Source organism: Melopsittacus undulatus, chromosome 14 (genome assembly GCF_012275295.1).
Source record: "Melopsittacus undulatus isolate bMelUnd1 chromosome 14, bMelUnd1.mat.Z, whole genome shotgun sequence".
In the NCBI taxonomy this organism is placed as follows: Eukaryota; Metazoa; Chordata; class Aves; order Psittaciformes; family Psittaculidae; genus Melopsittacus; species Melopsittacus undulatus.
The window spans coordinates 3,768,775-3,786,695 of NC_047540.1; the positions used below are offsets into that span (position 1 = coordinate 3,768,775).

General features: G+C 55.2%; 1 protein-coding gene across 2 annotated transcripts in view; it reads left to right on the forward strand.

Annotated features, from left to right (window-relative positions):
* Positions 1–17,921, forward strand: part of PTPRU (protein tyrosine phosphatase receptor type U) — a 55,070-nt gene that overhangs the window by 26,069 nt on the left and 11,080 nt on the right. For both annotated transcript variants that reach the window (XM_034069217.1, XM_031043807.2), the window contains 17 exons: positions 1,583–1,692; positions 2,059–2,260; positions 3,070–3,172; positions 3,294–3,567; positions 5,071–5,107; positions 5,569–5,707; positions 8,464–8,621; positions 10,661–10,851; positions 12,219–12,291; positions 12,657–12,733; positions 14,250–14,286; positions 14,614–14,711; positions 14,798–14,914; positions 15,537–15,691; positions 16,949–17,084; positions 17,176–17,325; positions 17,453–17,626. In XM_034069217.1, coding sequence (XP_033925108.1) covers positions 1,583–1,692; positions 2,059–2,260; positions 3,070–3,172; positions 3,294–3,567; positions 5,071–5,107; positions 5,569–5,707; positions 8,464–8,621; positions 10,661–10,851; positions 12,219–12,291; positions 12,657–12,733; positions 14,250–14,286; positions 14,614–14,711; positions 14,798–14,914; positions 15,537–15,691; positions 16,949–17,084; positions 17,176–17,325; positions 17,453–17,626 — 2,231 coding nt within the window. The remainder of the gene's footprint in view (positions 1–1,582; positions 1,693–2,058; positions 2,261–3,069; positions 3,173–3,293; positions 3,568–5,070; positions 5,108–5,568; positions 5,708–8,463; positions 8,622–10,660; positions 10,852–12,218; positions 12,292–12,656; positions 12,734–14,249; positions 14,287–14,613; positions 14,712–14,797; positions 14,915–15,536; positions 15,692–16,948; positions 17,085–17,175; positions 17,326–17,452; positions 17,627–17,921) is intronic.

Genomic DNA, 17,921 nt, shown 5'->3' on the forward strand with positions numbered 1-17,921 from the left:
ATCCCAAAAGGGTACATCAGAATCCCAGCCTGGTTTGGGTTGGAAGGGACCTTAAAGCTCCTCCAGCTCCAACCCCTGCCACGGGCAGGGACCCCTTCCACTGGAGCAGCTGCTCCAAGCCCCTGTGTCCAACCTGGCCTTGAGCACTGCCAGGGATGGGGCAGCCACAGCTTCTCTGGGCACCCTGTGCCAGCGCCTCAGCACCCTCACAGGGAACAGCTTCTGCCTAAGAGCTCAGCTCAGTCTCCCCTTGGGCAGGTTCAAGCCATTCCCCTTGGCCTGTCCCTACAGGCCCTTGTCTCAAGCCCCTCTCCAGCTTCCTTATCAACCCCTTTAGGCACTGGAAGCTTTGGGCTGGAAACACTGTTTCTGGAGCATTAATAATAGGTCACATCCAAGGGTGTTGCCCATAGCATCCCCCTTGGACCCCAGGCAAAGTCCTGCTGGCTCCCGTGCAGGGCACTGAGAGAAGAGGATGCTGCATCCACACTTTGCCCAGCTGGTACTTAAGTGCCCCATAGGGATCCAGGGAAAGTTGGTGACCCACAGCTGGAGAGTTTGATCTATGCCTGCATGAAACAAGCAGACTCAATCCTGGGTACCTATGGAAATAGCACTGCAGCACGTTGGTGCTGTGGGGAGCTGCACACAGGGAGCCAGTTCCTTCCCTTGCAGACAGGGTGCATGCAGTGCACACCAGAATAAATAGATATAAATACAGACATAAAGAAACCTGTGTGTGGATGGATGGCAGAAGGGTGTACACACACCTTGTGTGCCTCTGCTGCTCGCACCGCGTGCTGCCTGGATATATAGATATGTAGGTTGTATATATAGGGACACATATTCCTGCTCTAAAGGTTTCCGTATTTCTCTGTGAGTTTAATAAGTGCCTTGTGTACACGTGTAGGACATGGAGCCTCTGATTAAATTAACTTGTAAATCAAGTGGAAATTGTGTATTTGCACGGTGGGAAGTGCATGGAAGGTGATCCCTCTCTCGGCCCTGTAATTAGATGTGAACAGAGGGGGTGCATGTTTCAGGTACTCAAGCCCACAGTGGAGGATGCTGCTGGTCAGTCGGGGTCTTCCCTGAGCCATCACCTCCTCAATGACCCCCTCAGGCTGAGAAATCCATGGTAAAGGAGCCAAAATTGATGCCAGAGCTGCTGGTGGCCGTTAGTGTTTGTGGTTATTAGTGCTGGTGGTGTTAATTAGAGGGGAAGGCTGGGGCATGTCAAGCCTGTCTGCAGCTGAGGATGTTATCGCTCGCTATGGGGAGTGCTGGCAGTGTCCTGAGGATGCTCATGGCTCTGGGAGGGAATTTGGGTTGTCTGGGGAAAGGAAATCTGTTGGTTTTGCTTTCCTTGCTCTAGTGAACTCAGGCACTGGTGATGGCACATGGGGATCTGGCTGTTGAAAGATGCCACAAATGGTACCTGCAGGGTTTGTGCCGAACCTGCCCCTGCAAAGTGTCACCAGGGTGCAGGAGCATCCCTGCCATGGACAGCATCTGCAGGGAGGATTCCTCCTTCCAGCTGGGTTTCTTGCTGCATCCAAGCACATCCCTATTCCTTCCCCAGTGCCCGGCGGCATCGCCTCGGAGTCCCTCACCTTCACCCCGCTGGAGGACATGATCTTTCTGAAATGGGAGGAACCAGTGGAGCCCAATGGTCTCATCACGCAGTACGAGGTACATCCCGGCTGGATGCAGCACCCACATGGGACACAGGGAGCTCCTATTGGGTATCTGGGGCAGCTGCTGCTTTTGGCTATGGGGATTAAAGGTGGCTGGAGCACAGCTTCAAGTCTTCTGGAACAGGGATCCAGCCTGTGTTCATCCTGCTCCTAGCAGGGTTTGTCCCTGCTGGGGAATCCTTCCCTTGGGGTCACTGGTATTAACCCTCTATTGCTCTCCTGATGAACCCCCCAAAGCATCTGCCAGGCTGCCCCTCAACCATCCCCCGCTCAGTTCATCCCTTTAACCCCTTCTCTGCCCACATCTGCGGTCTGTCCCCTCTCCCATGGCCGCTGGTGATGCTCTGCCCTGTCCCTGCAGATCAGCTACCAGAGCATCGAGTCCTCCGACCCGGCGGTGAACGTCCCCGGCCCGCGCCGCACCGTCTCCAAGCTCCGCAATGAGACCTACCATGTCTTCTCCAACCTGCACCCCGGCACCACGTACCTCTTCTCAGTGCGAGCCCGCACCGGCAAGGGCTTTGGCCAGACCGCGCTCACCGAGATCACCACCAACATCTCTGGTAGGTTCCCTTGGCTCCGTGCTTGGTGCTGGGGCTTCTGCTTTGCAGGGCTGGACCCAGTGTGGATGGATGCTGCTATGGAAGGATGCTGCTATGGATGGATGCTGCTATGGATGGATGCTGCTATGGAAGGATGCTGCTATGGAAGGATGCTGCTATGGAAGGATGCTCGTGGTGGTGGCAGCTGAGGAGCAGCCCCAGATCCATCAGCTGGTCTCTGGCTGAGGGCAGTATGGCCAGGCCTGCGTGCTGGTGCTGCCTGAGCTATCAGTGTCCAAGCAAGGGATTAATTAGGTTTCGTTAATGAGCCTTGCAGTACCGGGGGCTGTTTGCTCATGCCTCTATCAGTGCAAATGGGCTCAGATGAGCCCTGATGGAGACATTGAACTACAGAGTGGATACTAGTGATGCCTTGGGGACCATGGGGCTATGCCGGGCACAAGAGGGGCCCCCACCTTGCTCTGGGGGTGCTGCTGGGCTGACTTGGGTGTACTTAGCCCTGCGGTGGGATGCTCACAGTGTGCTGATCCCAGGGTGTATCTTAGGGAGCAATAGGGTTCTGCTGAGCTTGAGTCCTGCTCCCATCTCCTCCCCTCTGCCAGACTGGTGTTGATGACCCATGGGTCCTCTCCCTCACTCCTTGAGGGGTTTTCTTTATTTGGCCTAACTCACACAGCACCATTCAGTGATATCTTGGCCATGCTTAAGGCTGCTCGTGCCTCAGTTCCCCCCCCGACCGGGGCACAGCCCTGAGCCCATCTGTGGGGACCAGGACTCACCCTTCCTGCTGTCTCCTGCTCCCTTTGCAGCTCCCACCTTTGACTACGGGGACATGCCATCACCTCTGAGCGAGTCCGAGAGCACCATCACGGTGCTGCTGCGGCCGGCGCAGGGCAGGGGGGCTCCCATCAGGTAGGTTGAGGTGGTTGAGGGTGAGATCCCCCACAAGCTGGATGGCACAGCATGGGTGCTGGGGCTCCATTGAAGGGCAGGACCCTCCTCATCACAGAACTAACCTGTGCTTGCTCACCAGCACCTACCAGGTCATTGTGGAAGAAGAGCGGCCCAAGAAGCTCAAGCGGGAGCTGGGTGGGCAGGAATGCTTCCCAGTGCCACTCACCTTCGATGATGCTGTGTCCCGGGGCTCCGTGCACTACTTTGGGGCTGAGCTGCCTGCCAGCAGCCTCACTGAAGCCAAACCCTTCACTGTGGGGGACAACCAGACCTACAGTGGCTACTGGAACCCACCGCTGGAGCCCAAGAAGGCTTATCTCATCTACTTCCAAGCCATGAGCAACCTCAAAGGGGTGAGTAGCCATGGGATCCCGCTCCATCCCGTGGGGTGGCTGGGGTTGGACCCTCCAGCTGGGGGCTGGGAGGGTGTTATTAACAATGGGACTCGTTATAGATCCCCCTCCCTTGGGCCCCTGCTCTGGGCTCACCCCCAGTGTCCTGGGCTGGTGCTCTGGGCCACCCTTACAACACATTGGGATCATGGATGTGGCACCCCTGTGCTGTGCATGTCCCCTTCCTCGTGCTGATACCAGGGGTGGAGGAGCCCAGCCTCTGCCATGCACTGTGGTATGGACTGGACCTCAACCTGTGCTGGAGAGACTGCATTCCTGGAGCTAATCCTGGGTTGGAGAAGGACCATTTGGGCAGCAAGAGCTCAGTGCACAATGCTGGGACTCACTGCAGACAGAGCAGCTGCTGCAGGGAGCTCAGGGGAAGCTGCCCAGTTCCCAAGGTGCTCTTTCCCTGCCTGTTCTCCTGGTGGGACCTGCAGGGACCATTCTCAGCTTCACCTGCTCCAGCTGCTCCCATCCCACCCGGAGGAGGATGAGCTGTGAAAGCAAAGCAGCAGGACCTTGGCAGCATCCTTGTCCTGCATGGCTCCATCTCGCTGCAGTGGGCTGGCTTCTGAATCCTTTCCTCTGCTCTGGGATTGTTTGCACCTCACTGGGAGCCGAGATGGACAGGAAGGATCTCTGCTCTGGCTCACTTGGGCATTGCTGGATAATAGCTGTAGCTGACACTCTTGCATAGCATTCCTGTTGGGAGGCAATGGATTTATCCCAGCTGCCATTGGACACCATGGGAAAACTGGATCCCAGTTTGGGGTTTTTGTGGGTTTTGTGCCAGATGGAGCAAGAAGCAGGAGAAACAGGAACTGGTGACCTCAAGGAGAGCAGTGCTGGAGCCCTGGGCACATTGTGCAGGCAGGTCTCAATGGAGCAGCATCGCCAGCGCTGGCATCCCAAGGAGCCGGAGGATGCTCTGGGAAGATGACAATCCTGACAAAATGGTGCTTTTTGTTTTGCAACAGAAGTTGGATGCTTGGAAAGATGGAATATTTTACCTGAACCCATCCCTAACACTGCAGGTGCTCCAGCTGTTGGAGACCTGGCCTGGAAGCCCTCATGGGAACCTCAGCAGCACGTGCAGAGCACGGGGCTGGGGCTTGGAAACTTTGCTTGATGAGAAGCACCCCCATGAAGCTCTGAATGCTGACCTGGGAGTGTTTTAGCTGCAGATGGTGACACGCTGCTTGATTGGGTCCCTCCTTTGATGATCTGGAGCTTTGCTGTTCCCTCTATGCCTGGAGTGGTGACCTTGGCTAATCTATGGACACTGATTTAGGGGATGCTGGGGCCAGATTGTTCATCAGCATCTCTTGGTGTGCGTGTTCCCAGGAGCTCCTTCGGCAGACTCCATCGATGCGGGGGTCAAAGCATCAACGGACCAGCCTGGCTCGGAGCGGAGCTGCCGGGATGCTCATCCATCACTGATCCCTGTTTTTCCTTCCATAGGAAACCCGGCTGAACTGTGTCCGGATTGCTCGCAAAGGTGAGCCCTCCCTTTCCATCTGCTGGGATCCCACAGAGGTTGTGGACCCGAATCTGGGGCCATGCAGTGTGTGTCGTTACCAGCACTGGTGGAGGTGTGATAGTTTATCATAGCCCATCCCACGCTCTGGGTTCCCACTTTCTTTAGTGTCTGGGTTTTCCCCTTGGTTCACTTTTTCCTCTTAATGCCATTACTGTGGTGGCAGGGGGAGGCTGGAGTTGGTAGTGCTGAATCCAGGGATGGACAAGTTGGATGTGATGGAAGGTGGCACAAAGGGACCTTCTCACCCCATGGGAACAGAGAGAGGGACTTGCCCGTGGTCATAGCATGGCACTGCAGAGCCCCATAACACCTTGGAGCAACGTGCATCCTATGGGACAAACAGTGTTTTCCTATGTGATGCTGCCTTCCAACCTGGAGCCGAGCACTGACCCCTCCTGCCTGTCCTTGTCCCCTGGCAGCTGCCTGCAAAGAGAGCAAGCGTCCCCTCGAGGTGTCACAGCACTCGGAGGAGATGGGCCTCATCCTGGGGATCTGTGCTGGAGGCCTCATAGTCCTCATTATCCTCCTTGGAGCCATCATCGTCGTCATTCGGAAAGGGTAAGGAGCCCTGGTGCCTCCATCTGTCCCTTCCTCCCGGCTCAGCCCTCTGCCACCACCCCAGCACTGACTGGGAGCTACTGGTGGTGATGCTGATCCCGCTTGTTCTGCTGTTTCTTGGCTTTGTGCTGCTCAATGGCCAGGATCAGGCTCGGAGGGGCATTGGTTGTTCCCATCCCACCAGCTCTCCCTCTGCTAAGAGCAGATGGGGACCCCAGGGCATGCAGACCTGCACCCCTCTAGGCCCAAATCACTAAACTCAGCTTAATCTGCTCTGAGTATTGTGCCTGGGCCTTGGATCCATCCGTGGGAGCACTGCTGGTTCCCTGCCATTGGAGTGGATTAGGGATGGGGCTGTGTATGGTTCCCTTGTACGGAGCGGGTGTTCCTGGGATGGGCAGGAGTGGAAGGTGTTTTCACTGTCACCCCTCTGCTGATCCCCTCTGGGATGGCAGAGGAGCACTCAGTATCTCCCAGCATTGGGTCTTCCTATGGCTGCCTGCACTGGGTGCCCCAGGGTGCTCAGAGCATCCCAGCTCCTTGTGGGCTTGTTTCAATGGGGAACCACTGAGTTTCCAGTAAATGGGAGCAATCCCTTGGCAAGAGCCTCCAGCAGGCTCTAAATGAGGGGTTAAAATGTGGGTGGAGGGGAGGTTTTCCCAGTGCTGATGATCCCAAGTGACCCCCAAACCACTCTCCCAATCCCATGAGATCCCCCTGCTCCCCAGCATGGGGTTGGGGATGTGACCATGGCAGCTTTCACTTGGGAAGCTCAGTGGGGTGGGAGGGAGGAGGACAAGGGTTTTTCAGGACATACATCCCTGGGAGCACTGGGGATGCGGCTGCTGCTTTTCACTTGGGCACAGCACCCTGGGAAGTGGTGCTGAGCTTTCCCCCCCCCTCTGAAAGGAGGGGGGAAAGGGCAGCAATTAAATACCTTCCCCATGTAGGGCTCAGGATGATGGGAGGAAGTACATAAAGAGCCAGGGGGAAGAGCTACGAAGCTCTTTATGGCTTCATTCACCCTGAAAGGACTCTAGCTGGTTACACCCTGTGCACTGCCATTGCTCTGGGGTGATTCCCGTACGTGCAGCATTGGGTCTATCCCTGATGGAGCAAATGCTGGCAGTGCCGATGTGATTCTGGGAGTGATGCTGTGGGTAGGAAGCCATGAGGCTGCTGCCTCCTTCCCATTACCAGCGCTGCAAGCAGGAGGAGGAGGAGCAGCTTTGATTCAGCACCCCAGGGTGAACCTGTTGAAGGACAAAGCAGAGCCACAAATCAGGCCTGGTGCTGAGGACCTTGAGTTTGGGGCTGTTGGGAAGCTGCAATGAGCTCATAAATCTCCTCTGGAGTGTTTTGCTGTTGGAAAAACACTGATGTGGTGGAATGGAAATGTACCCCTGGAATACACCAGTGGTAATAAATAGTGCACTGGAAACGTGACATCCTGACCCTGTCTCCCACTGGCCTTGCCTGGCCCTTCACTGGTTCCCTGTGTGTTTGCTGTTCAGTCTTAAAACCTATGGAATAACCCCTCGGACCTAGGGTGTTACAGACACCCCACTGCCAGTGCAGTGATTGAGGTCACCCTGAGAGCCGGTGCTTGGGCTGTGCTGCTGGGATCCCAGCTCCTACCCGGAGTAAATAACTATGGATGCAAAAGAGGAACTAGGTTTCTTTATGGCACATTTAGCTCTCTGGCAGCTGAGTTGCCCCATAACCCCCTTATGCTGCTTACGCAATTTCTGCTGTTGCCTTTATTTGCACGCTTGCCAGGAGGAACTACTATTCTTATTCCTATTACCCGTAAGTAATTGTCATTCTCTCTGTCCTTCACCCTTCCTCCCAGCCATCCCCCTTGCCCTGCTGCTCCAAGTCCTTTTCTCTGCCGAGTACATTTTAAGCCTCTTTGGCTCAGGGAAAATAATGCTGCTGAGCTTGTTAGAGACTGAAGGCAGCGTAAAAGGGAAGGGTCAGTGATTCTGGGTTGAATTCTGGATCTTGGCAGTGTCCTGGCCCAACCAAGATGCCAAAATGGGCTCAGATCTCTGCTCCATCCCCCTGTTTAGTCCCTGCTCTGGCTTCTTGGGAGTGTGATGTTAAATCAGCTCGGGTTGGTTTTGCTTAAATGTCTTGAAGTTGGACGTGAGGTCCTGTTCCAGTGAGAGCTGCTGGGCTTTTCCAGCATCTTCATTAGGTGCTTAATGGGGCACAGGGGTGAAAAGCCTCTCTGGTAGGTGCTGAGCACATGTGCAGCCAAGGGGGGTTCAGCCCATGCCTTAAAGTGGATTTTGCCCCCAGCTTGGTTTTAGAAGCATAAAGTGGTTTGGGTTGAAGGGACCTTAAACCCCTGCCACGGGCAGGGACCCCTTCCACTGGAGCAGCTGCTCCAAGCCCCTGTGTCCAACCTGGCCTTGAGCACTGCCAGGGATGGGGCAGCCACAGCTTCTCTGGGCACCCTGTGCCAGCGCCTCAGCACCCTCACAGGGAGCAGCTTCTGCCTGAGATCTAGGTGATATTGGGGAGGGGATGTTGAGGATGAGGAGCTGGAGTTCCTGCAGCCAATGAGGGATGCTCCATATGGGGCTGCAGCCAGCCTGGGGCACCAGAATACCAGAGTGTGGTGGGAATAATCCATCCTGCTCCCTGGAATAACTCGATAGCTTTGTGGGGGGGGGGGATCTCATAGCACCATGGGGTCAGTCCTGCTTATTGTGTGCTTCTTCCCTCTTCCTCCCCTTTGCATCCTGCAGAAAACCTGTCAACATGACCAAAGCCACCATTAACTACCGCCACGAGAAGACACACATGATGAGTGCCATTGACAGGAGCTTCACTGACCAGAGCACACTGCAGGAGGACGAGCGCCTGGGGCTCTCCTTCATGGACACCCACAACTACAGCAACCGAGGTAAGGACCGGGAGCTGCAGCATCCCCCCTGCTCCCATCCACGGCTCCCAGTAATCCCGAAATATCCCAGTACCACCTGAAATGTTTATCCAAGGAACAGGTTTTGCACCTGTTTTAGCCTGATGTGCGTGGTGTGTTGGAGGCTTCTCCCTTCCCTGGGACATCCATCTCATCGGTGCCCATAGTAGCTTGTACTATCATCCATCACTTGGGGGTGTCTCAAGCTGGGGCTCTGAATCTTGACCTCTCAAAGTGGAGATCTGAGCTGGTAGCTGGAAGGATTGAGGCCATTTGGGACTCAAACACCCTCCTGAAGCTGGGTGAACCCCAACTCTTCACTTATGCTGAGGTTGAAAGCTTTGCACCAGCCTTCACCCAAGCGCACCCAGCGTGGTTCTGCTCCATGTTCTGCACAGCCCTGGGCTTCAAAGGGTTAAAGAGCCACCACATTCACATCAGAGGGAGACTGATCATTGAACACCCACTGGAGGATGCATCTCCATGCTGATTTAGTTGTAAAATAACTCCTTGAACGCCCCAGTTTCAACCATATGCTAATAACATCTGTTACAGTAACCTCAAGATGCTGCTTACGCACGCGGCTCTTCGCCGCCGGCTGCGGGATTAATACACTTCCCAGCATTGTCTCCTGGATAATAGGAGCCCAGAGGGCAAACTTTGCCTCCTCTCAATACATTTAGGTGTATTATTTTCCAGTTACTGTTCCTGAAATGCTCTAAGCCTCTCATGGGGCTGAGCTGGGGATGCTGCTCCTCGAGTCCTTTAGGGAAGGGGGCTTCAGGGCTCCCATCCTCTCCTTTGCTTTGCTGCTCCTCATCCCTCTGCTTGGTAAAGGGTGGAGGAGGAGATGTGGGGAGCTCAGGCTCTGCTGTGGCATCGTTAGTTAATGAAGGTAAATGAATGGGGTGCTCCATGTCTGGGGAGCTGTTCCCCACCATGCCTCAGTTTCTTTGCATTCAAAGAAGTCACTGATCCTCATGGACACCTGAGCAGGTCCTCAGCATCTGGAGCTGTTGGCACCTTGGGAACACCTGCAATTAGTTTCTCATTAAACCCAGTAGCTGGTGAGCCCATCAGCTGTGCCACAGGGTGCAGCATGGTCCTCCCTTGTGGTGCTGTTGGTGGTGGCATCTTGGGTGGGAGATGTTTCTGGTTGCAGAGGCTGGAGCATCACCCTCTTCGGTGCACCCACATTGCACGGGAGCGCAGGCAGGAGTGAGGGGCTGCTCCTTGCATTTGAGCAGACCAAAAAAACCCAAATCTGGGAGATCTGTGGGCGAGATGGTTCTCTCACAAGGGTGGTTTTTACAAGTGTTGTTAGGGGAAACCACATCCGGGATGCACTGTCTTGCAAAGCTGCTTCCCAGCAGCGGGTGGATGGCATTCCAGGCTGGGTGCTGTGGGATCCGTGCCTGCCACATCTCTTGGCAGCAGCGGAGAGCAGCAGGTTTTGTGCAAACCCAGATTTCAGGATCCTGTGTGGGACCTTGCCCTGACAAGCGAGGTCTTAGTCTGGCTCTGCTGGTAATGACACAGCAGAGGCATAAACCAGGTAAATACTGCATAAACCTCCCCATTAAACAGCAGCTCCCTTTGTGTCAGTGCTAGGAGTAAGGCGCCAGTTTCTAGCAGTGAGGAAAATTACCTGTTAAGCTGGGCTGGAGACTTTGGCAATGTGATTGTTCAAGTCAGGACTTGGTGTATTTGAGCACGTAGCTCTTACTTGTCTGCATGGGAGTTAATTGCCTCAGTTGATGTGAAATAAGCTTATTAAGATCTGGTTTCTAAGCCATCAGCTGTGGTCCTAAAAGGCTGTAATGGGGCATTTTCAGCTTGTGATGTAGGATGAACTGCAGAGAGCACAGAGGGGGCTCTGCTTGTGTCCCCAGTGAGAGACTGGCTGCAGCACCCACGTCTCCAGGTGTCCTCTCATCCCTGTGTGGGTGCGAGGAGGTGATGGGGATGTGATCCAAGGCTTTGCTCCCCTGATCCCCCTGGTTCTCCCTCCCCATCCGCAGGGGACCAGCGCAGCAGTGTGGTCAATGAGTCCAGCAGCCTGCTGGGGGGCTCCCCCCGCCGTCAGTGTGGTCGCAAAGGGTCCCCATACCACACTGGGCAGCTCCATCCTGCTGTGCGGGTGGCGGATCTCCTCCAGCACATCAACCAGATGAAGACAGCAGAAGGCTACGGCTTCAAGCAGGAGTACGAGGTGAGAGCACCTTGAGCTGGTGTCGTGGGCAAGGCAGGAGGTGGGATGGACAATGTGGCATGGGTAGGACCTGTGTGCAAGGAGAAGATGCTCCAGACTTGGAGCTGCAGTGCTCGGGATGGCAGGAGCCGGAGCTCGCAGCTCTCCGGGCAGGTATTATCAGCATGTGGTGCGTCCATAGGTCTGGATCAGATCCCTGCTCCTGGCAGCTCGGGATTTAATCAACAGCTTGAACAGGTCCCTGAGATGAGCCAAACCAGCCCTGCCAGCCCATACCTCTCCTGCCTGCAGCGCATCATCCTGCACCTCATGCAAGGGTTGGGGATGCTTCTCCCTTCCTTATGTCCTCCTGGCCTTAAGGACAGGCAAATCCTCTCCATTCTGGCAGCTCTTGTGGAGATCCTAGGACGAGGGGGAATGGCTTGAACCTGCCTGAGGGGAGACTGAGCTGAGCTCTTAGGCAGAAGCTGTTCCCTGTGAGGGTGCTGAGGCGCTGGCACAGGGTGCCCAGAGAAGCTGTGGCTGCCCCATCCCTGGCAGTGCTCAAGGCCAGGTTGGGCACAGGGGCTTGGAGCAGCTGCTCCAGTGGAAGGGGTCCCTGCCTGTGGCAGGGGTTGGAGCTGGAGGAGCTTTAAGGTCCCTTCCAACCCAAACCAGGCTGGGATTGTATGAGAGGACATGGGAGAGGGTGACTGCAGGTTGTTGGCTGCACTGTGTCCACCCCAGCTCGCTGGAGCAGAGTGTGTGTAACAGAACGCGCTATTCCCGCTCCTGTGCTGCAGTGGGGTTGGTTTCCCGACTCCTTGCTGTCCCACAGTTGGAATTTCCCAGTGAAATTACTGTTTAATGCCTGTCTCTTTCAAGTGCACGAGCTTTTGCTTTTCCTTCGCTCCCCTTTCATGTATTGGACAAACCAGGGCTTGCGATAATCGTTAGTGCTCCTTGAAAAGCTGCTGTATGTTCTTGGAACCAGTCATTTGAAAGCACTCAGATATTATAGGAGGGGAGCAAACATGTAATTTCCTTCCACTTTCCTCCTCTTACACCAATCTAGGAATGTTACTGTTATTACACAGAAACCTGTTCTGTGCTGGGGAGCGAAAGGGGCTGGGGAGGGGAAGACAAATCCACAACCAACCCTGGGGGGAAAGAAACCAGGCAGTGTATAATTTACTGGAAAATGGGATATTTTGTGGATGCAGCAGAAGCGTGTACCTGGGAGAGTGTTCTATGGAGCTGGGGCTGCAGGGCACAGGTGGTGGAATGGGGCCATCCTGTCTGTCCTGCTCCTCAGGGGGGTTTGGAGCTGGAGAGGGGGCACCCCACAGTCTTGCCCTTGGGTTGTGATGGCCATCCTTTCCTTACAGAGCTTCTTTGAAGGTTGGGATGCTTCGAAGAAGAAAGACAAGACCAAAGGGAGACAGGATCATGTGTCGACATGTGAGTGCCTTTAGCAAAAGCTTGGACACCCCAAAGAGACTTGACCCCACTGGAGACAGGATGCTCCTCACCAGCTCCCTCCAGTCAGTGTGGCACAGCCACATTGCTCCCTGTTGTATTTAATGCCATGGGTTAGTGGTGGCCTTACAGTGGTGGGGAACAGCTGGACTTGATGATCCTAAAGGTCTTTTCCAACCTATTTGGTTCTATGATTCTGTGATCTCTGGTGATGTTCCTGCAGGGATGGAGCTCTGGTGCTCCCCACCAGAGACATCAGGGAGATCCCAAGCCCTGGGACCCATGGGTGACACACTGTCCCCATGCTCACAGGGGTGCTGAGAGTCCCTTCTCCCCTTGCTCTGCAGACGACCGTCACCGGGTGAAGCTGCACCCGCTGCTGGGTGATCCCAACTCTGACTACATCAATGCCAACTACATCGATGTAAGTGTGGATGGTGCCTGTCACTGGGGGTCTGAGCTGGAGCAGGAGCTTCAGGTGGACCCTGTGGGCTGTCAGGGTCTGTCCAGCAGCATTTGGAGGAGCTCAGGATGGGCTGATCTGTGTATCCCTGAGATGCACCGTGAAGAACCTGCCTGATCTATTTGGGTTCATCAGCAATGTCTGCTTGCTGCGTGTCTCCCTTCTCTGCTCTGCTCTGTCCTTCTCTCCTCATTCCCTCTCTCCTCCCCTGTTCAATCCTCTCTTCACATTTCTGCTCTTGTGGCCATGGATCTCCATCCTCCATGGGTGGAGGATGCAGAGGTTGACAAATGACCCACTTGGGGATGCCTCCTGATCCTGTCAGTGCATGTGGGTCAGTGCAGAGCTCAGCCCTAATGTCCTCCAAGAGTGATGTCCCTGTCACCTCCTGCAATGCTGAGACATGGGGAGGTGCAGGAAGAGTCCCTTGGGCACAGGCTTGACCATCTCATGGAAGCAGCAGCAAATCCTACTCTTCCTTCCTGCACTGAGGACATGGTCTGTTAGCAGTGGCCTGATGGGTTTCATGTGCCCGAGCAGCATCCCAGTGTCTGTCTCCTGTTGCCTTGTGTCCTTCCTCCCCTGTGGCTCTAATCTGTCTCATGTTCTGTGCCTCACTAATGGCTCTGTCTGATCTTTTTCTCTCTCAAACCTGTGTCCCAATGGGATCATTAAGATTCGGATTAACCGAGAAGTAAGTAGATGGTTTCCCTCTTCTCCTTTCTCTCTGCTCCCATCTCCTCCCAGGCATCATACTGGGCAGTGTGGTATTGAATAGCATTAGGGAGAGGCAAGGCTGGTCCAGGGAAAGGGGAAGTGAGGTCTCCATGGTGTGTCCTCCATGGGGTGATGAAGAGCAGAGCCCTTGTGCTCAGGTTGAATTCAACCCATGAAAGTCCCCTGTGAAAGGACCCATGGTGGATGGAGAAGTCATCATCACCTCCATGTGTGTGATGTGGTGTAACCCTGTGGGACCCGTGGCCAGAGTGAGGGACACTGGGTCCCTGGTCCCTTTAGCAGTGGCCTTGCTGGGATGCACATCTTGGGCTGGCACATCCCTGTTCAGAGTTGGGAATGGCCCCAGCAAGTAGCTGGGATGAAGGAGGGAAGCGGGGCCATCACTCAGGACCACATGGCTGCTGTGGGATGGGATATCAGTAACAGGGCTCTTGTGGTAGTGTTATCATGCTGCCAGTGATGCTGGTGGTAGCAAGAGCTGGGATAAAGCTGGGGATTGTGGTGCAGAACAGGGATGAGGATTGGGCTTTACATGAGCCTCTCATTGATGTGGGAGGTGCAGAGTGGCTGCTGGGCCTCCTCCTGCTGCAGTGATGGGTAGCACCACACGAGTGGAGTTGCTACCAGTTGGGTGCCACAGTCTTCCAGGGCTGTGTCTCAGCACTTGAGTATCCCAGTGCATCCCAGTGTATCCCAGTGTTCCCCCAGCTTGGGACTGACACCTCTGCTTCCCTTGCAGGGCTACCACAGGTCCAACCACTTCATAGCCACACAAGGTGAGTTGCTGCCTCCATCCTCACTCTGTGCTCTCAGCCAGCAGCTCCTGATTTAGCAGCTGGGTTTCATTCTCAGTGGGATTTAACCTTCCATGGTCAAGAAAGGGAAGGAGTGGAGCAATTTGAGGCCAAATGGGATGGTTGAAATGTGGAGCAGCTCCCACCCCTCCTGCTGCCCCCTGGTACTGCACAGCCATGCAGGAAAAGGGTGAATAAAATGGTTTGGGGTGTTAGGGCTGTGGAGGCAGGAGGGGAAACGTGGGGGCATCATGGTGCTGCCCGACCATGATCCTGAGGATGAAAGGTGACCTTTCCTTCATCCCACAGGCCCCAAGCAGGAGATGGTGTACGACTTCTGGCGCATGGTGTGGCAGGAGCACTGTTCCAGCATCGTGATGATAACCAAGCTGGTGGAGGTGGGCCGGGTAAGGACCACATCCCATCCTGCTCCTTCCGGCCTCCAGCTCTGCCAGGAGCCTCCTCCATGGATCCAAAACCCCATCCCTTGCAGGTGAAATGCTCCAAATACTGGCCGGATGACTCCGAGATGTACGGGGACATCAAGATCACGCTGGTGAAGTCGGAGACGTTGGCTGAGTACGCCGTCCGCACCTTTGCTCTTGAGAGGGTATGGACCTGCTCCTGCCCTCACAGGGGGAGAACCGACCACCTCTGCCCTCTTACCCATCACTAGATTGGCATTTACCAAGACCCTATTTATTACCCTAATGTGGGGCTTGCACCCTTGGTTGAGGGGCAGCTACTGAACCCTGGGGGTACTGGTAGCTTCTTCCCTTTGTGTTTTCCTCTCCTCTGTGACCTGCACTGGGGTGAGCGGCTCAGCCCTGCTTGGGTTGTGTTTGATTTCAATGGAGCATCGTGTAATAGTGACAGAGGTAAAGGATGCTTTTATCCTCCAGGCTGGAGCACAGGTTATGTGCCCATTACTCTCCATTGTGGTACCTGGGGATGGTACTGGTGGGATTTACCCCTTAATCTATAGGAATATGAAATGAGTCTAGTTATAGGGCAGGTAGCAAAGGTGCTGATGAAATGGACCCGAATGAGACCTGTGGCAGCCTCCTCTTCCTCTTTGGCTGGTTTTTAACCCTCTTAAAGCCAACGAGGAGGGAGCTGTGGGGCTGCTGAAGTGGTCCTGGTCCATCTGAGCTGGCGAAGTCATGGATTCACAACCAAATCCTGTGCTTTTGGGGGGATTTTCCTCACACCATCTCCCCCTTCCCTTGCAGCGGGGCTACTCGGCCCGGCACGAGGTGAAGCAGTTCCACTTCACATCATGGCCTGAGCACGGTGTCCCCTACCATGCCACGGGGCTGCTGGCCTTCATCCGCAGGGTGAAGGCATCCACGCCGCCCGATGCGGGCCCCATTGTCATCCACTGCAGGTACCCGTGGGGCAGAGCCAGCTGTGGGGCTCTGGGGTCGGGTTTGGGGGGTATGGATGGCCCTGGCAGGGATCAGGCTGTGTCTTTGGGGGGTGCTCAGCATCCAGCTCTAGAATCAGCAGGGTTCAGAAGCTGCCCAGGGAAGCTGTGGCTGCCCCATCCCTGGCTGTGTTCAAGGTAAGGTTGGATGGGACATGGAGCATCCTGCTCTATGGAAGGTGTCCCTGCCCATGGCAGGGGTTGGAGCTGGATGAGCTTTAGGGTCCCTTCAACCCAAACCAGTCCGTGAAATGCATGAATGGGGTTATAGCAAGGGAAGGCTGGGCGCTGGGTTGGATGTTCCTCTACTGCCCAGCACCCGTCGCAGGACTGGTGCTGATGGTCAGGACACTGGGTCTGGGTATCCAGCAGGATACCCACAGGGCTGTCCCCACTGCGACAGCAAAGCAGTGAGGACACCAGTGACCCATCTGAGCAGCAGCAGTGGCTCTCTGTGCCTGAGCAGGCAGGGGTTAATGGTTCTTCCTCTGCTGGGCAAACAAGGAGGAGCTGATGAGTAGGAGGGTATTTTATATTTCTTTTATTTGATTTCTCCTTGTCAACTGCCTCATCAGTATTCATTCACCAGCCCCAGCGCCTGTGATGAGTGCCCCTAGCCTGTAATCACTGATAATCACCACGAGTGATTCATCAGGCCCAGAAATTAGGATTTCATTGGAAAAGACTTGGTAGGAAAGGAGCAGGGGGAGCAGTTCTGTTCCCAAGTGTCACTGGCAATGGGCCTTTGGCTGAGAGGCCAACCATGCCAGGATTTGGGATAGCTTTGCTGCTCTGGGCATCCTGCTGGGCTCAGCCTTAACCTGAGGGTGGGAATATTCAGACCCACTCAGTGCCAGGGCACTCTCAGGGCTTGGAGCTGAGCATCCCTCTTGGGCTGGGATCCCAGAGGACTGTTGGTACTCCGATGGTTTAGTGGGTGGTTTTGTTGTAAACCCCATGGGTTTTGCTGTTTTAAAGTACAAATGAAGCTTAGACACAGGTGCCCACCCTCTCCCTCCATAGCCTGACCATCACACACACAGTGGTGTGTGTGGTGAGGGGGTTTAAGGCAGAACTGGGTTAGGGATGGGTGTGAGGTCCTGGCAGCCCTGGCCAGACCCACACAGACCTTGCTCCATGCCCGCTGGTGTCTCGAGCTGCGTGTGGATGCTGTGCAGATGGGAATGTGTTTGCTGTGCTTCCCTCCTCCATCCCCAGTGCTGGCACAGGGAGAACTGGCTGCTACATCGTCCTGGATGTGATGTTGGACATGGCCGAGTGCGAGGGTGTTGTGGACATCTACAACTGCGTCAAGACCTTGTGCTCACGGAGGATCAACATGATACAGACAGAGGTGAGCAGATGTGATGGATGACTGTGGGGTTGGTGTCACCCCACCAGTTGTGGGGTCTCATCCCTCTCTCTTCTCCTCTCCCCCCCAAAAGGAGCAGTACATCTTCATTCACGACGCCATCCTAGAAGCCTGCTTGTGCGGGGAGACCAGCATCCCTGCCAGCGAGTTCAAACCCACCTACAAGGAGATGGTGAGGATAGAGCCTCAGAGCAACTCCTCACAGCTGCGGGAGGAGTTCCAGGTGAGCAGCCCCAAAACCTCTTCACTGCCCCATTGCTTCTCACCCTCCCGGTGCCCACCACCCCTGGGACCAGCAGTGGGCAGGGTGCAGACAAGGAGCAGAGCTCAGGGACCGTGGGTACCCACAGACCCTGAACTCGGTGACTCCCCACCTGGATGTAGAGGAGTGCAGCATCGCCCTCCTGCCCCGCAACCGGGAGAGGAACCGCAGCATGGACGTCCTGCCGCCCGACCGATGCCTTCCCTTCCTCATCTCCGTGGATGGAGACAGCAACAACTACATCAATGCGGCCTTAACTGATGTGAGTGTGCTGCAGGGAGGGAAGGGGCTGGTTTGGGTGGTTTGGGGCAGCTTTTCGCTGCAAAACCTCATTTAGTGTGGATTTACTGCACAAGGGCACATGGGAAGCTGTGTGGACCAACGTTGTGGGGTCCTTCTCCCCTTCTTTTATGTAGCAGCATTTTGCTTGTCTTGAAAGAGCTTTTCACCTGCTCTTGCAAGCTGCAGACAAAGGGGCTTCAGTTGTTTTGCAGCGAAAATGGAGCACAGGAGGGAGAGGAGGCTCTGGAAGGGGTTGGTAGCATTGAGTCCCATGT